The 17,286-nt window shown below is 38.3% G+C and overlaps 1 protein-coding gene across 5 annotated transcripts; it reads right to left on the bottom strand.

The window, feature by feature from the left end:
• Positions 1-1,647: 1,647 nt before the first annotated feature.
• Positions 1,648-17,241, bottom strand: HENMT1 (HEN methyltransferase 1). Of its 5 annotated transcripts, none has more exons than XM_071810345.1 (7): positions 16,030-17,240; positions 11,369-11,500; positions 9,677-9,789; positions 8,453-8,587; positions 7,863-8,045; positions 6,048-6,225; positions 1,649-4,385 (listed from the first exon to the last, which is right to left on the bottom strand). In XM_071810345.1, exons 2-7 carry the CDS (start codon positions 11,483-11,485, stop codon positions 3,975-3,977), a joined length of 1,137 nt encoding a protein of 378 aa, XP_071666446.1. In that variant the 5' UTR covers positions 11,486-11,500; positions 16,030-17,240; the 3' UTR covers positions 1,649-3,974. The 5 variants fall into 5 exon arrangements, with proteins under 5 accessions (XP_071666450.1, XP_071666446.1, XP_065698528.2 ...); XM_065842456.2 differs by lacking the exon at positions 16,030-17,240 and adding an exon at positions 13,126-13,477; XM_071810346.1 differs by lacking the exon at positions 16,030-17,240 and adding an exon at positions 12,857-13,106.
• Positions 17,242-17,286: the final 45 nt, after the last annotated feature.

The following is a 17,286-nucleotide window of genomic DNA, read 5'->3' as shown; positions in this document are numbered from 1 at the left end:
AGTATCATAGAATTTCTTTTGTGGGTTGTTGTCTCTCTTCTGGTTTTGTGAATCAACAGTTTCTAAATAGAACAAAAGGCAAATCTCATCAGCAAACAAATCCTCCAGTTAAGGACCTCACAGTGGAGAGTTCTCTCAGAAATATGAAGTATACATGTATATACATAAAACATTCCTGGACGCTGCGCACCTTATTGAATACCAGCAGCTACAAATATTATTACTAGGGGATTTTCTTCTTAAACATTTGCTTTTTCTGTAACATATATGTTGTAAGGAAAATGTGTCATCTAGATACAGTTCTTTTTTTTTTTCATCTGGAAGGAAAACATCCCATGAGTGAAAAGATTAGCATAGGAAAAAGTTACTTTCTATAAATCTTGAGGCAAAATAAGTAGTTCTGCCTTCTCCCCACCCAACTGCTGATTCTCACCTCCTCTCCTGTTCCCACCTGTTGTGTCACTACATGGTTCTATGACAGATGAGTTGATTCACGGCCTCACAGCAGGATCTGCCGACAAGGGGAAAGACAAACACGTCTTAATACATTTGGTAACATTTCTGTGGGAGAGGCTGTTTTCATTTCATTGCTTCCTTGTTAAAAACTAGAAATTAAATAACTTTTTATTTCTATGTGACAGGAAAAACCTAAGCACAAGCTATCAAAGCTTAGCCTAAATTCAGAGTTGTAGGCGCTGCCCTTCTAATCACAACTAAAATTATTCATATACTTCAGAAGATGGCACCAGGATGTTGTGGTTTTGGTGTATTTTTAAATTTTTTTAATTGCCTCAGGATCTAGTAATGTTTCACCAGTATCCTCATTTGAGTATATGCTAGGATCAGTGCATTTATTTAGGGGATGTTCCCAGTGCTTGCATACAGCACTGCATTAAAATGTGTTTGGTTTGTGAATGGGGAAGAAAGATCAAAGGACTTTTGTATAAGAATTTTTCTGTCATTTCAGAAACCCATTCCTATGTTTCTTCCACTCAGTTTAAGCAGAAAAATAAAGTTCCAACAACTAATCATTATGAGTCACACATAACCCAGCTGTAACTGTTAATCCAAACCTCATCTATCAACCTGACAAAAACAAGTATGGAATAAAGCCTATAATACCATGGAAGCCCATGGGAGCCAGGACTGAAACACATCAGAAGCTTGCTAGCTGGGAGATCTATTTGTTTGAAAAGTCTCTGAGGAGACAGACAATTAACTCCTCCAGTTGTCACAATTAGACAGTTCTGACCACAACCAACCCTTATAGTACTTGCTCAATAGCTAGTAAGTTATTTCAGGATACTGCACTGGTTTTTGTTTGGTTTGTGGTGGGTTTGTTGTTGTTGTTTTTAATCTACTTTATTTGGACTTTCCAGTTTTGAACTTCAGGTTCATCTGTTTTGAGACGTGTGCCATCTTCTGGTCAGTGATATTGCCACAAGTCTAAAACATTTAATCTTCATAAATTTCTTCTCAGCATTCTGATTTGAGACATCAGAATTGACCTTGATCAAACTGCAAGTTTAAATGAGAAGCAATAAATACTGTGTTTATTCACAAATATGCATACTGGTTTTATCAAAAGATGAACCTGATAATGAAGCGCTGTGCAGTGAACCCTGTGAGAGGGTTTAGCTGCTCCTGAAAAGACAGATACATTCAGTACTTTAAAGTCTTGATTAACATTTATTTAAGCCAGTGGAAAGCAGGCACATGAAATAGCATACCTTGTTTTACTAAAAGCCAGCAGTCTCCATTAAAATGTATATATTCTAAATAGCACTTCTGTATACGATATGTAATATCTTCTTCAGTTTCAGCACATACACATAAACTAAGGGCCAAACATCTGTAGTTTGACTTTAGATTTTCCCCAGGAAAGGCACAAGCAAGAATGTAGGAATTTATATTTGCCCTAGTTATTAATATCATTAAAAACTAAAACCTGTTACAAAGAAGGGGAAGAGAATCCATGAACCCCTTAGAAATTGGATTACGGTTTAGGACCCTTCACATTAATCCACCAAATAGTCATAGAATCCATTTTGATATATAGCTACAAGCTTTAAGGGTACAATGTTTTGAGGAAAAACAAGCATGTATTCATATACAGTCCTGTCATTCACAAGACATTCCTGTAGTTAGATGGTACCCGAATACAAAATTAAACGCAAATATCATTCCAAATCTGACAGGACCTCCTTCTCTTCCCTTTTCCTCATTTTAAAATCATCACGCTATAAAGTACATTGAAGATCTAATGTTCCAAAAAGAGGAGAAACAGGAAGAAGTTCCATGGTCCAAAAATCTTCTAACTAAAGAAAACAATATAGTGATCTGCAGTGATATTTTCTAATAACAAACCAATGCTATTCTGAAACAGATATGCTTATTAGTGTCCAAAGCATATTTACCAATTTTGAATTTTACATATACTTTAACATACCAACTATGGCAAGTTCATATCACAATGTCAAAACAAGTAAAACCATTTAAAGTATTGTATTAAAGATGCATTTTAATTAGTTCTTAAAATGATTATAAACATTGTGTTAATTTTTAATAATCCATGTCTATTTGTTGTAGGAGAAGAAATCTCCCACAAAATATAAAGCTTATTAAGTAAGCATTTTTAAATCATTCAGTATGACAGAGCACTGCAAAACATTCTTCTCTCCCTGAAACTCCACCTGTTACAGATTTTGTAACATTTCTCAATCCAGAGAATTACAGCTGCCTTTTCCATTTATGTCTGATCTTTCACCTTAATCATTCCAAGTGGATTCCAAAAATGTAGATGGTAGAATGCAGCCATCTTCTTTATGAAACAGCCAGCCCTTACACAGAAGTTTCTATTTTCAGAAAGTTGTGAAACTTTCACAAACATTAAGTCAGCTTGATACTACTAGTTCATCCAAAGCTGCCAATGACATTGTGAAACATACACAGAATGAGGCCTTTTAATTAACCAACTCTTTACTCGTAAGAAATACACAGTCATTAAGATCATTGGTTAAGCTAATTTGGGTACGCATAGAAACTTAGAAAGAATTGCAGTGTGTCACTTCATAGATACTGTATGAACAAGCCAATCCTCTGCACCCTTCAAAATTTCTGTCTTCATAAGTCCATCATCTAAAATTTGCTACCAGGCATTTACACACACAATTCATCTCTGCTTAAGAAAAAGTCATCCTGGCCAAGCCAGTAAACTGTACTATCTACAACACCTCTGCTGAATGTGTCATTGAAACTTTTTGGAAAACTGCTACACGTGAAAATGCAGATTTTTTTTCCCCAGATACACTGAGGCCACTTTAGCATTCACAAAGACAGCTATTTTTTATTTTTTCAAAAACATAATAGTCAAAGATACCAGTTTCAAAATCATCAAATTCAGCTTCTAGAAACTTACAGGATGCAAGTTATTTCCCAAGTAGGAGAAACTGGATAAGACAATAAGATTAAATTTATCCTCTTTTTTTTTTTCCCCACCCCACATCCCACACCATGGCTGAGTATGTGCTCATCTTGAAAAAGCCCATCTATAAATTTTATTCTATTACAAAAAATTTATTGTAAATCTTTGTCTGACTCACATTATTCAGCACAACTACATAGTTCTGTATTATCATGAACTATCCTTGGAGCAAACAAAAGATTACCAAAAAGAATCTAGTCACGATAGCTACAAAATGGTAATAGAAAACAAAGATAAATACTTATTTCTTTCTTCACATGAATTAATTCTTTCTGTTTAGCCCCGATACTCTATTTTAAAACCCTACCAGTCACTGGGATCTTTGTCAGAAGCACTCATCTTTACTCAGTGAGAGAGGTGCTGTTGGATAAATACTGGAAGGTTTAGAGAAGATTTTGCGGTTCTAGTTCCATATAGAACACAGCATTTGACAGCTACTGAAGAAACATCTAAATTGCTTTAATGGACCTTTGTATGAGAAATCTGTTATTTAATTCTCTTCATTTTCAAGTTCTGTATTGAACATCACAGCAGAACCATCACTGCTCAGTGTGACCTTGCCAGCAATAAGTTTGCATAACTTCTCAAAGGTACCACAAAGCCGATTCACTTTGGGAAAAGAAAAAATTGTTGTTAGAGGTATATAAACCACATTTCCATGGACAAATGGTTCCATGCTTTTTTCAACCACCAGTTTTCCAAGATCTTCTGAAAAACGGTTCATTGAAGGTTGGAATTGGAATTTTCTCTCAACAGGATCATTATTATATTCCTCATGTTCTGCCATTAAACGGTCCAGCAGACTTCGCTTAATATTTTGTGCTGTGAAAATAACTTCACTGACCACTGCATTCTTCAGGTATTTCTCATCTTTAAGACTTGGATACACAGCTCTGAAGACCTTTACAACATACAAGAACACAAAAAATGTTTCTCATTATCATAGGCTCAGATTTTAACATTTGCTTGTCAAAAAGAGCTTCTAAATGTGAACATATTTTTTGTTTCAACCTTGTTTTGTTTATTACTTTAAGCATTTTCAGATAACAGGAAAAAAAACCAGACAATATGACTTGATTTTATGTATTACAACTTCAATGGCCATTAGATAAGTTAACAGAACTTCCAAACAATCAGGTTGATATCTATTTATCTTATATCTGCAAGCTGTACTTGCACATCAGGCAACGTGAAGCCCTTTTTATCTGTTCTCATACTTTCCACATTACTCATCATGAAGCTCTAGGCAGGTAATCTCATTCCTGCTAATTTATAAGAAGTGCTTTATACCAACACACTACCACTGAAGTTCCATAGTCTAGAACTATTTCTTCTTACTTACTGATTACATCTGGAAATGTTGATTTATTCCTGTAAATTAGTTACATCATAAAATAAAAATTAATTTGATAGTCTGAGCTCGATAAGAAACACACGAGATATAACATGCTTGTTTAAACTCAACTGATGTCAAAACTCCTTCCCTAATAACCCTGTAACAGAAGATAATGTAAGCAATTTCTAGGATGTGTCAGTCACTCAAGATGTCTTTCCAAGTTTGCTGAGCATTAAAGAGCAACTCACAATTCTATTAAGGGCAGCAGATGACAGGTGACATTTCAAATGTATAGCATGTCTTTATAGCTTGGAAACTACAAGAGACACTCCCATAATGTCAGGTCACAAGTCAATTGAAGATACATATGCAATATTAGAACATGTTCACTGAAACAAATAATTAAAGGCCTCATAAGATTGAAAAAGCACCCCAATATATTTTTCTTTTTGCATTATTGCTTCATGTTACCTCTGAAAAAAAAAAGTCCTTTGATTTATGCCACGGGGCAGTTAGGTACATCAGGTTTTGCTGGTGTGACACACTGCAACACACAGCTGAGTACTTTACAAAAATATTATTGAAGTTATCTGAAGTGAAAGCCATTTAGTGCTAAAAACCAAAAAGGCTTCATGTGCACCACCAGAGAACCAAGTACTTGGCAAGATCCGATGCCTCCAAAAAACCCAGAACTGGCTACCTGAAAACATAAAGATGAGGGTATAACACCAAATGCTACCGAATAAGGCAAAGCATACAAAACAGGTCCTGTCAATCAAATTTATGGGAAATGCCTTCCTCTTCATAACATATTTTGACAAGACTCTGCATTTCTTCAAAACATACACTGCTAGAAATGCTTTTTATCTTTTATGTATCTGAAAGAGCTGTGTCACTGCTAACAAGATGAATAATTAGAGAAACAATTACAAAAATAGTGTCACACTATACCTGGCAAAAAGGAGAATTTTCATTCTAAGGATAATATTATGTTAAAATAAGAATGATTACCCATATTGCTATTTAGCAAATAACCTAAAAGTTTAAGGCCTTTATACAATTAGAAACACAAATCACAGAATTGACACTCTCTTGATCTGATGGTGTGTGTTAATCAGAGCTAAGACTGGACAGCACTAGTAGACCACAGTAAGAACACCTTCACAGGAAGGTCATAGAAAATGTTACTCTTTATTCGTCCTCCTAAAAGAAGGAAATCTTACTTACCATTTTGTAAACTGCTTCAGTGGGTTTCTCAGACTGAGCAGATTCACAGGTTTGAGAATATTTTCTAACAAACACACCTATTTGGGTACAAAACCCAACATTCTCCATTCCTGTTGGTGGGTGCCCTACGCCAGTAAATTCCACTGAGTAATCATAGCGTCTGGCTGTCTCTAGAGCCCTAAGAAAGATAAATTATTCTAATCATACTAAATACTTATCTTTTACAGCAACAAAGATACATTCTCTTACAGAAGCAAGACCCTGATCCTATGAATGCTTGAGTATAATTCCTCCAATACTCCCATGCCTGCCAAAACTTGCTGAATCAGAGCTCTAATCATATGCCTACCATAGTTTGAATCATTTATTATTTGTAATTTAGGTAACCAAACATTACTGTTATTTCTAAAATATCTGCATACAATATGCATGTACACAGTTACTTACTCACTGCCTTAAATGCATTAAAAGTGAGCTAAAAACTACCAGTTTTAAAGAACAAAATTATTTAAGAACCTATAAAAAACGTACACACCCCAAAATCACAAGAGACCAGTTGATTGAAAAAAAAAAAAAAAATAGTTAGGTTTGTTGTATAAAGAGTAAAGTCTATCCAACCAAGGTTACAACAATGTACATGACATCTAAATGAAAACCAATCTTGTACCACTGTACATCAGCCAGTGTGAAAAAAGTGATGGAGTAGGGAACTAAAAACTAAAATTGCACTACCTGCTTCCATCATTTGCCATGAAAAAGTAGTAAACTAATTCAATATCTCATGTATGTTAGAGAATATTTCAATACTTATATTTCACAACACAAACATAAAAGTGCTCTCATGTCTGCTGCTCAAAAAAACATCACTCCTTCGGTGATACCAATATTTTTAATTCACATATATCAAAAAGCAGAATCTCAATTTACTTTAAGTCATATAGAAGGTCTCTAAGGTATTCATCCTTCAGCTAATAATGCAGGCAGGGTGTAGTATTGTTATTTGGGGAAAAATATATGCTTCAAGTTTTGCAAAACTCTATACTCAAAAGTAACTGCATACTTTGAAGTCTATGGCAGAAATAACCTAATTGATGGGGCAAATTTTCCAAGATACAATTTCTGACCAGGAGCGGACTATTGAGGTACGGCATCCTTTACCATAGATTTTCTTCCACAAGTGCCTGACAGTTGAATGTTATCACAGGACATATATTGTACTCCCTCTTTATTTTGTTTTTATTACATCTACTGATATTAGATTAAGATACATCTCCTGCAACCCTTAGTCATGTACATATGTTTTGCATAAAATCTTTCATTGTGCCATGACCCACTAAGCTATCCTTAACTTTATTCAACATGCTCTACTCCTGTGATTATTTGATAAAACTGCTTGCATACTCTTACCTGGACTAATTGAGTGTTCTGATTACACACCATACAAAGTGAGCACATCTCTTAAATTTTCATGAAGCATTTCTATAGCAGGGTATTATTATGTGAAAAAGTTAATTAATACCTTACACTTCAAATGCATTAATTGTAATAAAGATATAGAAAAAGGAACATAAAAGTTTTAAATATTTTTTGCAGAGCAATTACAGTAAAGGCAAGCCAACCTCACAAACATCATAAAATGCAAAACCTCCAGAGCTTAACTATTTAACAGCATAGAAACGTTTCACCAAATCAGTAGGTGTGAAACTCCACTGACACCAAACCACATACACACACCGTTCTGAAAATGTATAGCTATTGCTTTCTCACATTACTGGACACTCACAGCTGTCTGCATACAATGTTCAGTGAACTTACCAGCTTTGAAATTGCGCTTGGTTCCATTCAAATTTGTGGTCTGGATGCCTGAATAATGCTTTGTTGGGAAGCAAAGCGTTAAATTCAAAATTTGGAGTACTGATCACAACTATGCGTGGAGCCATGAAACCAAACACCACTTCAGGAAACTTCATTAGTTCTGATTGTTCCAGGTGCTCTATTCTGTAAAGGATAAGTTAATGTATGTCTAAAACCACTCTATTGTATTTCAATCTTCTTAACAACCTGTCAAAAAAAAAATCACCCCAAACCGGCCTCTGTACCTTGTAACTTTAAGCCTCGTTCTACAATATTAGTACTGGCACTGTGGCTGAATGGCAGCTTAGAGGTTTTTGTCTGAGAAAATGTCTTCTTGCATTTTCTACTTTTTCATTAATATCCTTTTTTCCACCATAAGCTAGCACCACTTGAATTTCTTAGTATGGTTAATTTAAGCACAAGTGAGAAGATACCACATTCTGCTACTGTTCTGCATAAAAGGATTGATCAAGTCTCTCTAGAGTATGGACAAATTCCAAACTGAACCCTAATGAACTTGGAAAAATGTAGTATGTTGGTGTAATACTCACAGTTCAATACACGTTACCAAGTCAAAACCAAGCATGCAAGGATCTTTATGGGCAACTGAACCCTGATGCAAGGTAACAGTTAGGGGTCTTTCAGCGGGTTGCAAATAATCACCAGGAAGAGGAGACAATCTATGCCTACAAAAGTATTAAAAACATAATGTCATAGAAAGGACCTTCAGACATGATAAATTGTGCATGCAACTGAACTAGCCAACGCTCTACATAGATACCTTCTAAATCTCAAACAGGTTTACTATTTTACAGGAATTAAAAAAAAAAAAGTTCTAATACAAACACTTTTTATTACTATCTACAATAGGGCAGAAAAAGCAAAGGAGTTAAACCAGCAATCATCCTTCACGTTTACAAAAATTTCCACCATACTCTCAAGCCTCTTGCAAAGCTGCTTGTAAATTCTGATAGTAGTTCAACTCTAGACTGGCTTAGACACACTTTACAGGGTTTTTGGGGAAGTTATTAGGCAAGCATCTCAACCTTTTTTTTTCCAAATAAAGCAGATGGAGAAATAAAATACATGTGCAAATTTCATTCTGAAATACTGCATCAGACAAATCACACAGTAAACATTAAATAAAAGGTTACTTTTCTTAATTCTTTAGAAGGAGCAAGTGATAATGTCACCACCAAGATCCTGCATATTAACTGAAACCCTATTAGTCAGCTTCCCACTGAGAAACTTTGTTGTTCCTCACTGGTTTGACTCATGCTTCAAAGATTACATACAGTTCACATTTTAGAGCCTTCTAAGCCAGACATAAAACATGTAGCTAACTAACCCTCCCACCTCAAAAGGATTAACAAGGATGAAGTCCCCACCACAGTGACTAAAAGAGAGGTACATGCACATTTTAAAACAATCAGATTTTCATACCCCAGTAATGTCATTTATAAGCATAAACAGATAGTACTAGTTAGTGTAATGTGTTAGCACCTTTACAAACATGTATTTCTCAGATACACACACCTTCAGGGCCATTCCATGACTCGGACCTTTGCTACATTAGGTGATGTTCCAGGCACCTACAGCCCAACAGTCCCTACACACAGGTGCAAAATAACTAAATAACAATGGATAGCTCTTCATTTGCCAAACTGCTATTTCTGCATTTACCTTCACTCTGAAATTCTTGACAAGAAATGATGTAACATCCCACTAGGTCAAGCCAAATACAAACCTTAAATTAACACAATGCAAGAGCTTACATGTTCTCTTTCATTACACTTGTGCAGATATCTAACCCAGCTAACACTTCAATAGAACTGCAGAATTTCAGCATCTGGAGAAGAGTACAGTCAGCACATCCTAAATCTGCCACCTGTAAATCAGATATTAAACAACATGTAAATGCTGCATATTTCTAGGTAATTTCAGAGACTTTCATAAAATAAAGGTTCCACATTTATGTAGAAATAACATTTTAATGAAAAATAAAGCATTTCACAATCATAACTAAAATTTACAGTTGCAAGCAGTATAGACATGGATTTGAAAATTCTTTCTAAAAATGTTTGCGAAGATCCTACAAGATGTTTCAAATGGATTAACCTTTTGCTATTACAGCTATAAACAAGTACATGTAGAACATCCCAATTACTCTGGAGAATGTCTTCCACATGAAGGCATATTCACTCAAATAACTGTAAGGCATGATTTTTAAGTATTAAAGGTGCAGCAATTTTCATATCGACCTCTGCTTTTCACTCATCTTCTCTCTATCCAAAACACTGAGAACAGGTTCACCAGCAGCCAGGTTAGCAGCAAAGGATTTTCATAAAACAAGTTTACAGGCTCAGTCTAATGTTTAAGCGGGGAAGGCTGGGGATATTCAGAGCACAAAGTCAAATATATAATAGAAATTTTTTCCTGTAAGCCAAAGAGGTAGTTGAGTACACAAACCAAACCCCGCTGTTCTTTCTCAGGCTAAGTCAAGGTTGAAACACACTGCTCAGTACTTGGTGTGAAAACCCTGAATTGTTTCTGTTCAGCTTACCTCTATCCTGCAGGTAAACAGAAAGTTTACACCGCCCCATTTCACATCCTAAATCAGAAAACTCAAACCTTTAAATACCAATGCAATATTCCTGATTACATTCTAATTAAGAGTAGATTATAGTGCCACGACCTCATAGACTGGATGAGATTTTTATTAGCTACTTAAAGTATGATTATGTGAATGCACTGATGGTGCACTTCTCATCAATTTCTTGAATGTTCTCTAAGACATTAACATCAGTTCCGTGGTTCAGCACTGAAGACAGAAGTATTTCTCAACTTTTTACGTTTTCGAAGGAGGTGCTAGGAAGGAGGACACATTAGAAAAGAACAAACACTAGACAACATTGCTTAAACAATTTAACATTTCAAGATGACTATCAAAACAAGAGCCCTGACATATTGAGGAGCAGAGAGGGGGGAGAATACAGAAAGGGGTGACAAGACCTTAAGAAAGTGGAGGAGAGTTAGCCTCACATAATCCCACACTCTGTCACATCTCATCTGAGAACATCTATGTGAACGATGAGGTAAACCTGATACTGTATATGGAATTATCAGCTGTAGAGAGCAAAACCAAACAATGATGAAAGCAGCTTGAACCAAAATCCTCAGCATTAAATTAAAACCACAATGCCAACCTACTCTCCAAAAGAGGTTCTGGCATTTTTCATGTTTAGACTTCCCCTCTTCCCATCAATTAACATTCATTATATGCACCCCTGAAAAACAAAGCCTGATCATCAAGTGCCTAGTAAGGAAATTCAGTTCTAACAACAGCTCCTCCACTACTATTGTCTGGTAATTAGGTCAGTAGGTTATCTAGGCATTTCCTGTATTCCTGAGATATGTAATGCAAAATACTTTTTTTTCAAATTTATAAAAAGACAAAACATACCAACCTTTTTAGGTTTGTATTTCCCCACTAAATCTTTAATGAACTGGTAGCGTTGTTTGTACAAAGGAGGTGTAAATTTAATAATTCCTGTAAACTGTTCTTCTTGAAAGTTCTTATCCATTATATTTCGCTAATGCTAAAATTTAAAAAAAGTTAATTCTTATTTTCTGATACATTTTGTAACATATCAAATTATAGAGTTTGCTCTTTTCAGTGGTGTTCAATTCACAATTAAGCACAGGTAGACCTGATCCCAGTTCTATTAAGAGAATGATAAAAACATAGGAATTAGAGAAATTAGGCACTAGCTGCTTCCTCCACATATAATAATGTAAATAACCAATTATAAATCATAAAGAATCATAAAAAGCAAGTTTCATAATTTGTCACTCTCTGTCCTGCACACATATGTAGTGTTTACACAACTGCAATCTATTTAATCTTCCTAAGCTTCTCTGGCAAGTGCAGAAAAACAAATAAGTCATCACTTAGGTGCCTGCTTTCTTGTCTCTCATCTATCATTTGTTTTATCTTACAATCCAGATTATTTGATATCTAGATTTATGTATAGCTCAATGCAATTTCTACAATGTAACAAATAGCAGGAAATATATGAAAAACTATTTTGTTGTGCAAGAGGAAAGGTTCTGCTGGGCCTTTGCTTTAGATTTACTACCAGCTAAACCTCGTTACCAGTGCCTGTATTTTATAACTTATCTAACAACATGGAACTAGTCCTAACCATTAGTGCATTTCCAACTTGCCTATCTTTTATTAAAAGCCACATTTTGGCACACATATATAACAAGAAATTTCCCAACTGAAAATAAGGCCCTAATAAATGATAAGTGAAGTCCCCAGAGGCAGGTGAAAGAAAAGGGTCCTGTGCACACACAGCTTCCCAGAGCGACTCATGCTCCCCAACCGGGTGCCGCCCAGCGCTCAGGAGCAGATCTGACAAGCACCAGGTCCAACACAAACAGAGCACCCGGGCCAAGCCTGCTGACAACTTGAACGCCCCATAACATCTTTCCTGCATAAGTATAAATATATATTTTATATACATATATGTACAAAACCAGAAACAAGCCCGACATTCAGGCCAGCCATTTGTCTCCTTAGTAGCAAGTGACCCTGTTGGGCTTCTCTCCCCAGAAACTGCCTGGGCAGCCGGGCCACTGGCACCCACCTCATCATCCCCACATGCTCCCGGCCCGCAGGCTGCACCCCAGCCCTCCCCGGGCTCCCTTACACAGCAGCCCGGCGCTGCCTCAGCCCACGCCTCGCCGGCCAGAGCCGTCTCAGCCCAGCCCGGCCCGGCCCGGCCCCAGCCCTCGACCGTCACCGGGTATCTCCTACGGCCTGCTCCTCGCCATCCGCGGGGTTCGCGAGGAGCGTGACTGGGCCGCCCCCCAGCAGCCATGTCCCAGCAGCCATTCCCTGACACCCCTGCCCTTTCCCCGCGCTCCTCTCTCCATCGCCTGTCGCTGACCTCCCACCGCCAACCGCCTCCCCGGTGCGCAGCCGCCAGCGTCCGCCTCAGGCGCGACCTACGGGCGGCCGCGCGGCCCGCGCCTGCCGCTCCCCTCTCTCCCGGGCCCGTGCGTGCGGGTTCCCGAGGCACATCTGGCCCTTCGAGCAGAAAGACTCGACGCTTCGGCGTCGTTAGGAGCGCCGGGAAACTGCTCCCAGCAGCAGCTGGCGGCCTCTCCTCCACCCCGGAGTTACAATGCCGCACAGCAAAACGTTTATGTATTACACCTTGTAATGTAGAGCGATGCCTTCTAATCCTCATTAATACAAGACAGCTTAGCATCACATGAGCATCCAAAGGTCCGCCTTGCTGTATTTGTCTCTGCCTGTGCCAGCCTCCCTCTGCGAAATTAAAAGGTGATTGGCGGGAAGGTGTCCCTAATTTTTACACTAAAGAAAAAAAAATCCGCCACTCCTTCTGCTACTTCTTTTAGGTTCTGTGTGACTCGGTACAGCTCCCGTGTCTGCAGAGGAGCTTGTTATTTCTCCATAGGAGAAACTGATGCTATTGCGCTGGTGGCGACTGGGTCAGGATCCAGTGACAGGGTGAGAGCTCTGCCAGGCGGAGGGAGGCACAGACCACAAAAAGAGACAATCGATGTCTTTCGCAGGATTGCATGAAGTATTTTCCACACTGGGGCAAGATTTGTCTCTCAAAGAGCAGGCAGCTGTTTGGATGCACAGTGAAAGTAGAAAGGAAAATTCGGTTCCACATTTCCTGTTACTTTTTCTGTTCACAAGCCTGTAAAGCGCTTTGTTAATGATAGGGTGGGGCTGCTCTGTGAAAAGGAGGGTGTGCACTCTGTGCCTGGACCCAAAAGAAAGGATTGTGGTGACAGTGAGGGTTCAGAAGATTTGTTAACTAAATTAGACCACAATTCAATGCTTTTGGGTTTAGATTTCAGAAAATACTAGAAATTTATATGCTAATACCTGTCTGTGATGGCTTAAACTTGAGTCTTGGCTAAGGTTAAGTTTTGCAGGATGTGGCCTAGACAGAGGATACGCAGTTAACAGCAGGTTAGCTATGTTGTTTACTCAATAGCTAGGAAATGTATTTAAGTGTGCTTGCAAATTGGTGATGCAGACATTTTTTTCAGAAATCTCAAGTTATTGGAATGGTTCCATTCTGTTTGAGCTTCTTTGGTTTTTGGAGTTTGCAATACAATGGCAAATAGCTTTTCTTTGTATTCATTTTGGTTTCTGAGTAGTAGAAATAAGAAACTGTACAATTTCACAGTTGTTTTTCTACCATTATCACAGTGAAGTGCTAACAACAATGTATGCAAATAAGGCAGCCTGAGAGTTGCTGTCTCCATCAGTTTGGATTGCAAACAGGTTTTAAATACATGCTGTAATATTATCAATCTTTACCTATGTAGGAAATTTATTTTAAACTATATGTAACACCTGGTCAATTATTTTTGCAGGATTTTTTCCCTAATAAGATTTAAAGACCTGTATAACCCAATTGGGCCATGCACAGAAACTATGTTTGTATAGGGAATAATTCCCATTAAATCCCTTTGATTAGTCTAGTAAACTGACTTTTATTTTTAATTAGGTTTTTGCTTTTTAGAAGAGAAAATACAGGGTGTTTTTTTCCTTATACGGTGTTAAATCCTCTTAACATTCTCAAGGAATCATAGAACAATTTATGTTGGAAGAGGCCTGCTCAAAGGAGGTCCAAGTCAATGAGGTTTCTCAGAAACTTTGGTTCAAAGGTATTTTTCACATTACAATTTCAAACTGAATTTCAAGTTGCATTCAGTTCAATATGCCCACAAATGAAACAGGTTATTTTTAGAGAAGTATGTTACTTTTGTACCATATAGAGAGCAACAATTTATATGACTATACTGAAATAAAGGCATCTCATAATAGGAAGTCATGAATCAAAAAATCTTAAACTGCTGAAACTTATTCTTCAGTAACTGGGATGAGAAAGACAACAGTACACAATTCCTTTTTCATTTAAAGCTGTAGTGCATACAATTAAATAGTAACCTAATGCAGCATTGCTGCCTGAATACACCTGTCTACACTGATATTTGACAAGAAAATACATGCAGCAATACTGCCTCATCTATAATTTTAGAGTTAATGACCATTGCTCTAAAAACAGATTCAGAGGATGTTCAGTAACTAAGTACTAGTTTCTTTCTCCTCAGCTTCAACTAACAGATTAGGCCCATTTGAGAAAATTCAGAATTAACTGTGCGAATGAGAAGTGAGGCTAGACTCTTACACACAGATCACTGTGCTCTTTTATAATTATATATAGTTCCTTGCAGTTTGCAAGTGAAAACCACCTCCTGGTTGATTTTTGTTGGTGTTTTTTTTTTTTTTTTTGCTTTGGCTCTGTGCTGTATAAAGACCAGTTGGGATGCCTGAAGGAAGAAAATCTAATTTGGAGCAAATGGATTTATAGGTTGCAGCTATGTCAAAGGTTTCAGCATCACCACCAAAGAGGGACTGCATAATAAGTACAAAAATGTTATCCTATACAGAGGAAAAAACACTGATGTTTGGAACCTATTGACTAAATATTTCAACAGGAAAAGATAAATGCGTGAAAACACATTTTGGATAACCACAGAAATACAGGCTGTCTTGAAGTGATTATACAAGAAAAATTAAGGAGGCACTCAAAGAGTCAAGGGCACCCTAAACAACGACAACCTACTCAGCTTCAAAGAAACTACTCTAGCTGTCTCCAGAACAAGATTACTTCACTGCTATAAGGCCACTTTCTTAGAATTAATTTTGTGATTCTTTCTTTAATTTCATATGAGATTGCTAAATGCACATTTACTGTATCAAGATGGTAGAGCCATGTGATGAGTAACGATGTTTTTGTGAACAACTTTGGAAATCAGCCCCGATGTGAAGCGGAGGCTGAAAGGGGAGTGAAGAGCCTGGATAGCACAGTAAGCAGTTTAGAGTAACTGTTAACTGCCAGGGACTGATAAGGACCCTTTTCTGCTATAGTATGAGCTCTCAGGTATGTTAAAAGTGCCAGAGTAAGGAAGATTAATTACTGTGAAGATATTGTAACTATTCTAATGTTACTTCCAGCAGTATTTATCTCATTTTTAAATTAAAAAACTAAATTAGTTTTAAATATCACACCTGTAGAGATGCTTTTTCCATGGATGCTTCCATACCAGCTTCTCCCTGCACCTTTTTCGTGATGTGCTGAGCAACATGGAACATTCAGTTGTACACGCAGAGAAGGGTATTTTGTTCCACCATGCCCAGTTTGCAGTTATTTTGGTGGACTTTCACTTAAGCTTTTGCACAGTCATTTGACATTTAGAATCTCTTGGTAGTTCTTCAGGATCATGCATTCAGTCTTCCTTTTGTACTTCAGGTTAAAGCTCAACACCGAAGTATGGAACTTCTTTTTTTTTTTTTTTTCCTGCTTTTGAAAAAAAACCAAACAAACAAACCTGTAATTCAAAGCCTACTGGAAACCTTTGAATAATGAGTTAAACGTAACCTGAAAATTCAAGTTCATTTCATCTATCAGATATTTTTCAGGCAAAACTGGAGGATTTTAACTTGTGTTTCCTGATAGCATCTCAATGTTGACAGTTACTTTCCTAAACCAAACTGCTTTGTCTTAACTTGCAAATGCAGTAACCTTATTCTGGTTGTTCCAAGTCTGTATGTAGTATCTGTATTACTGCTTTCAGAAAGAAGCATTCAGCCTGAATTTAGCCACAGAAATAGTTATCGTTTTCTTGGTGCAGGAAAAGACTCTGGGAAGCTGCTCAAGCATTGCCAGGCCTCAGCCGGGAGCGGGCCTCACCACCAGCATTAGCTTCAAATGAACAGGCTTTGATGTATCCTGGCCGTGCAGCCACTAACACACGCTTCTTCACTCGGGATTCCTGTCGTTATTTCTCAGCCTCTCACTTTCTGCGAAGGCAGGAGCAGGCCGCAGATACTCTGCTGGGCTCCGGCCTCGTCACTAACAACGAGGGTGACCGACGGCACTCATTCACAAGTTTGCCAGGCCGCTGGCCTCACACCTGGTGCTGCGGTGGCAGCAGCTGTCCCTGGCAGGCCGCTAGGGCCCCTCACTCGTCTCGGGCCGCCTCTCCCTGCCTGGAGGCCCCAGGGCCCGGCCGGGGCACCCCGCCGGCCTGGGGTGAGCCTCGGGGGAGGTACAACACGGCTGCTGTCGGCTGGAAGGCAAGAGAGACGAGCTGGCTGCGGGACAGCTGTTGTCGCACGGGCTCTGTGAGGCCTCGGGCTGCCTGAGAAGGCGGACACACAGCCGCACGGCGGGAAAGAGCACCCCTACCGCTCCCCCTGCTCTCCCGCCCCCGCCTTGCGGGGATTGGCCGTCTCGGCCCCGGAAGGCGAAGCCGTTACTTCCGC

This window comes from Patagioenas fasciata, chromosome 6 (genome assembly GCF_037038585.1).
Source record: "Patagioenas fasciata isolate bPatFas1 chromosome 6, bPatFas1.hap1, whole genome shotgun sequence".
In the NCBI taxonomy this organism is placed as follows: Eukaryota; Metazoa; Chordata; class Aves; order Columbiformes; family Columbidae; genus Patagioenas; species Patagioenas fasciata.
The sequence above is the reverse complement of the archived record's forward strand: the minus strand, read 5'-3'. Positions and strand labels throughout refer to the sequence as shown.

Bases quoted from the DNA above. Each gene is read 5' to 3' on its own strand.
- HENMT1 (XM_071810345.1), bottom strand. From the start codon at position 11,485: ATGGATAAGAACTTTCAAGAAGAACAGTTTACAGGAATTATTAAATTT. The intron at 8,588-9,676 runs GTAAGCTCTTGC...ATACTTTTGTAG, and splicing joins AGTGTAATGAAAGAGAACAT to GCATAGATTGTCTCCTCTTC. The intron at 4,386-6,047 runs GTAAGTAAGATT...TATGTTGTAAAG, and splicing joins CTGAAGCAGTTTACAAAATG to GTCTTCAGAGCTGTGTATCC.